The sequence below is a fragment of the Oncorhynchus keta genome, unplaced genomic scaffold (genome assembly GCF_023373465.1).
Source record: "Oncorhynchus keta strain PuntledgeMale-10-30-2019 unplaced genomic scaffold, Oket_V2 Un_contig_29256_pilon_pilon, whole genome shotgun sequence".
NCBI lineage: Eukaryota > Metazoa > Chordata > Actinopteri > Salmoniformes > Salmonidae > Oncorhynchus > Oncorhynchus keta.
In genome coordinates this window covers 265-5,691 of record NW_026286451.1, presented here as the reverse complement: position 1 = coordinate 5,691, position 5,427 = coordinate 265, and the positions used below count along the sequence as shown (strand labels likewise).

The following is a 5,427-nucleotide window of genomic DNA, read 5'->3' as shown; positions in this document are numbered from 1 at the left end:
ATCCTACATCCATAGTATCTACAACCCAATTAAAGAGGATCCTACATCCATAGTATCTACAACCCAATTAAAGAGGATCCTACATCCATAGTATCTACAACCCAATTAAAGAGGATCCTACATCCATAGTATCTACAACCCAATTAAAGAGGGTCCTACATCCATAGTATCTACAACCCAATTAAAGAGGATCCTACATCCATAGTATCTACAACCCAATTAGAGGATCCTACATCCATAGTATCTACAACCCAATTAGAGGATCCTACATCCATAGTATCTACAACCCAATTAGAGGATCCTACATCCATAGTATCTACAACCCAATTAAAGAGGATCCTACATCCGAAAATGAACATGTCGTGAGATTTTACCCAGACCTCAAGTGGTCTCCTGATACGGTTTAAACATTGTTATGGACTTGAAGTGTGATTTATTTTTTATTTTTTTGAGAATAAAAACCTGAGAAAATTGGGGGAGGAATAAAATTGAGAAAATAGAGGCTCCTAGAGACGCTACAATATCAGTTGTTACGTGCATCTGTCCATGAGAGATTATTATAACCTCTGATCTTGGATCAGATCACTTTGTAAAAAATATCTCAGTTCTGCCCAACTCTTATGAGCTACTGTGACGATGTAATTTCATGTTCCATGATAACAAAGTGTGTGTGTGTGTGTGTGTGTGTGTGTGTGTGTGTGTGTGTGTGTGTGTGTGTGTTCCAGGGTAAAAATACAGAAGCCAACCATATGAGAGAGAGAACCAATGAGTCTCAGTTGAAGATTAAAGAGTTGGAACACAACATCAGCAAACACCGTAAAGACAGTCAGGAGGCTGCTGCTAAGGTACAGTTACTGATCAACAACATACACAGTAAAGACAGTCAGTTACTGATCATCAAACACCGTAAAGACAGTCAGGAGGCTGCTGCTAAGGTACAGTTACTGATCAACAACATACACAGTAAAGACAGTCAGTTAAGGTACAGTTACTGATCAACAACAAACACAGTAAAGACAGTCAGAGGCTGCTGCTAAGGTACAGTTACTGATCAACAACAAACACAGTAAAGACAGTCAGTTACTGATCATCAAGGTACAGTTACTGATCAACAGGATACACAGTAAAGACAGTCAGTTACTGATCAACATACACCGTAAAGACAGTCAGTTACTGATCATTACTGATCATCAATCAGAAAGACAGTCAGTTACTGATCATCAAAACATACACAAAGACAGTCAGGAGGCTGCTGCTAAGGTACAGTTACTGATCAACAACAAAACACCTAAAGACAGTCAGTTACCGATGATCAACAACAAACACAGTAAAGAGGTTGTTGCTAGTCAGTTACTGATCATCAAACACACAGTAAAGACAGTCAGGAGGCTGCTGCTAAGGCATACAGTTACTGATCAACAACATACACAGTAAAGACAGTCAGTTACTGATCATCAAAAACACAGTAAAGACAGTCAGTCAGGATCAACATACACAGTAAACTAAGGTACAGTTACTGATCAACAAACACAGTAAAGACAGTCAGTTACTGATCAACATCAACAACATACACCGTAAAGACAGTCAGGAGGCTGCTGCTAAGGTACAGTTACTGATCAAACAATATACACAGTAAAGACATCAGTTACTAATCAACAACAACACAGTAAAGACAGTCAGTTAATAACAACATACACCGTAAAGACAGTCAGAGGCTGCAAACACAGTAAAGACAGTCAGTTACTGATCAACAACATACACAGTAAAGACAGTCAGTTACTGATCAACAACATACACAGTAAAGACAGTCAGTTACTGATCAACAACATACACAGTAAAGACAGTCAGTTACTGATCAACAACAACATACACAGTAAAGACAGTCAGTTACTGATCAACAACAACATACACTGTAAAGACAGTCAGTTACTGATCAACAACAACATACACTGTAAAGACAGTCAGTTACTGATCAACAACATACACAGTAAAGACAGTCAGTTACTGATCAACAACATACACCGTAAAGACAGTCAGTTACTGATCAACAACATACACAGTAAAGACAGTCAGTTACTGATCAACAACATACACAGTAAAGACAGTCAGTTACTGATCAACAACATACACAGTAAAGACAGTCAGTTACTGATCAACAACATACACAGTAAAGACAGTCAGTTACTGATCAACAACAACATACACAGTAAAGACAGTCAGTTAAAGACAGTCAGAGGTTGCTGCTAAGGTACAGTTACTGATCAACAACAACAAACACCGTAAAGACAGTCAGTTACTGATCAATAACATACACCGTAAAGACAGCCAGTTACTGATCAACAACATACACAGTAAAGACAGTCAGGAGGCTGCTAAGGCACAGTTACTGACCAACAACATACACAGACAGTCATTACTGATCAACAAACACAGTAAAGACAGTCAGTTACTGATCAACAACATACACCGTAAAGACAGTCAGTTACTTATCAACAACATACACAGTAAAGACAGTCAGTTACTGATCAACAACAACAAACACTGTAAAGACAGTCAGTTACTGATCAACAACAACAAACACAGTAAAGACAGTCAGTTACTGATCAACAACATACACAGTAAAGACAGTCAGTTACTGAACAACAACAACAAACAGTAAAGACAGTCAGTTACTGAACAACAACAACAAACACTGTAAAGACAGTCAGTTACTGATCAACAACATACACAGTAAAGACAGTCAGTTACTGATCAACAACAACAAACACAGTAAAGACAGTCAGTTACTGATCAACAACAACAAACACAGTAAAGACAGTCAGTTACTGAACAACAACAACAAACACTGTAAAGACAGTCAGTTACTGAACAACAACAACAAACACTGTAAAGACAGTCAGTTACTGAACAACAACAACAAACACTGTAAAGACAGTCAGTTACTGATCAACATACACAGTAAAGACAGTCAGTTACTGATCAACAACATACACAGTAAAGACAGTCAGTTACTGAACAACAACAACAAACAGTAAAGACAGTCAGTTACTGAACAACAACAACAAACACTGTAAAGACAGTCAGTTACTGAACAACAACAACAAACACTGTAAAGACAGTCAGTTACTGAACAACAACAACAAACACTGTAAAGACAGTCAGTTACTGAACAACAACAACAAACACTGTAAAGACAGTCAGTTACTGAACAACAACAACAAACACTGTAAAGACAGTCAGTTACTGAACAACAACAACAAACACTGTAAAGACAGTCAGTTACTGATCAACAACATACACAGTAAAGACAGTCAGTTACTGAACAACAACAACAAACAGTAAAGACAGTCAGTTACTGAACAACAACAACAAACACAGTAAAGACAGTCAGTTACTGAACAACAACAACAAACACTGTAAAGACAGTCAGTTACTGAACAACAACAACAAACACTGTAAAGACAGTCAGTTACTGAACAACAACAACAAACACTGTAAAGACAGTCAGTTACTGATCAACAACAACAAACACAGTAAAGACAGTCAGTTACTGATCAACAACAACAAACACTGTAAAGACAGTCAGTTACTGAACAACAACAACAAACACTGTAAAGACAGTCAGTTACTGAACAACAACAACAAACACTGTAAAGACAGTCAGTTACTGAACAACAACAACAAACACTGTAAAGACAGTCAGTTACTGAACAACAACAACAAACACTGTAAAGACAGTCAGTTACTGAACAACAACAACAAACACTGTAAAAGACAGTCAGTTACTGATCAACAACAAACACAGTAAAGACGATCAGTTACTGACGTCAACTCTGCTTTCTCATCTCCATGCGTCTCCTCATCTCTTTGTTGTTCATATTCTGTCTGTTTCCAGATCAGTGTTGTCTCTTCAGAAGAGAACTAAATCCACAGCACTAGATGTTCCCTTCTGTTAGAGGAACGTGAGTCGTGTTCCGCTAGCCAGACTAACATCTATTTTCCCTCTCTATCCATCCCTCTCCCTGTCCTCTATCCATCTCTCTCACTATCCATCTCTCCCTGTCCTCTATCCATCCCTCTCTATCCATCTCTCCATCTCTCTCCCTGTCCTCTATCCATCTCTCTCTCTGTCCTCTATCCATCTCTCTCCCTGTCCTCTATCCATCTCTCTACCTGTCCTCTATCCATCTCTCTACCTGTCCTCTATCCATCTCTCTACCTGTCCTCTATCCATCTCTCTACCTGTCCTCTATCCATCTCTCTACCTGTCCTCTATCCATCTCTCTACCTGTCCTCTATCCATCTCTCTACCTGTCCTCTATCCATCTCTCTCCCTGTCCTCTATCCATCTCTCTCCCTGTCCTCTATCCATCTCTCTCCCTGTCCTCTATCCATCGCTCTCCCTGTCCTCTATCCATCTCTCTCCCTGTCCTCTATCCATCTCTCTCCCTGTCCTCTATCCATCTCTCTCCCTGTCCTCTATCCATCTCTCTCCCTGTCCTCTATCCATCTCTCTCCCTGTCCTCTATCCATCTCTCTCCCTGTCCTCTTTCCTTCTCTCTCCCTGTCCTCTATCCATCTCTCTCCCTGTCCTCTATCCATCTCTCTACCTGTCCTCTATCCATCTCTCTACCTGTCCTCTATCCATCTCTCTACCTGTCCTCTATCCATCTCTCTACCTGTCCTCTATCCATCTCTCTCCCTGTCCTCTATCCATCTCTCTCCCTGTCCTCTATCCATCCCTCTCTCCAGGTGTCTCGTATGTTAGAGGAACACGAGTGGATCAGTCAGGAGAGAGGCCTGTTCGGCCAGCCCAACACGGGATACGACTTCAAGGTCAACAACCCTAAAGAGGCGGGCCAGAGGCTGAGGAAGCTGGAAGAGTCCAAGACACGACTGGAGAGATCTGTCAACAAGAGAGCCATGAACATGTTGAGTCAGGCTGAGGAGAGGGTGAGTTTAGGGAGGTGTGTGTGGTCAGGCTGAGGAGAGGGTGACTTTGGGGAGGTGTGGGGTCAGGCTGAGGAGAGGGTGAGTTTAGGGAGGTGTGTGTGGTCAGGCTGAGGGTGAGTTTGAGGGAGGGTGTGTGTGTGGGCTGAAGAGAAGGAGTAGGATTTGGGGTGGTCAGGCAGGGAAGGGGAGTTTGAGGGAGGTGTGTGGTCGGGGCTGAGGAGGGGAGTTTGGGGAGGTGTGTGTGGTCAGGCTGAGGAGAGGTGAGTTTGGGGAGGTGTGTGTGGTCAGGCTGAGGAGAGGGGAGTTTGGGGAGGTGTGTGTGGTCAGGCTGAGGAGGGTGAGTGTGGTCAGGCTGAGGAGAGGGGGTGGATGTGGTCAGGCTGAGGAGAGGGGGAGTTTGGGGAGGGGTGTGTGGTCAGGCTGAGGAGAGGGGGAGTTTAGGGAGGGGTGTGGTCAGGCTGAGGAGAGGGGGAG

At 42.3% G+C, this 5,427-nt stretch overlaps 1 protein-coding gene across 1 annotated transcript; it reads left to right on the top strand.

Moving 5' to 3' along the window:
- Positions 1-696: 696 nt before the first annotated feature.
- Positions 697-5,019, top strand: LOC127923310 (structural maintenance of chromosomes protein 2-like). The gene is made up of 2 exons (XM_052507313.1): positions 697-845; positions 4,753-5,019. Exons 1-2 carry the CDS (start codon positions 750-752, stop codon positions 4,984-4,986), a joined length of 330 nt encoding a protein of 109 aa, XP_052363273.1. The 5' UTR covers positions 697-749; the 3' UTR covers positions 4,987-5,019.
- Positions 5,020-5,427: the final 408 nt, after the last annotated feature.

Coding starts and splice junctions, on each gene's coding strand:
- LOC127923310 (XM_052507313.1), top strand. CDS start 750: ATGAGAGAGAGAACCAATGAGTCTCAGTTGAAGATTAAAGAGTTGGAA. Junction 846..4,752: donor GTCAGGAGGCTGCTGCTAAG/GTACAGTTACTG, acceptor CCCTCTCTCCAG/GTGTCTCGTATGTTAGAGGA.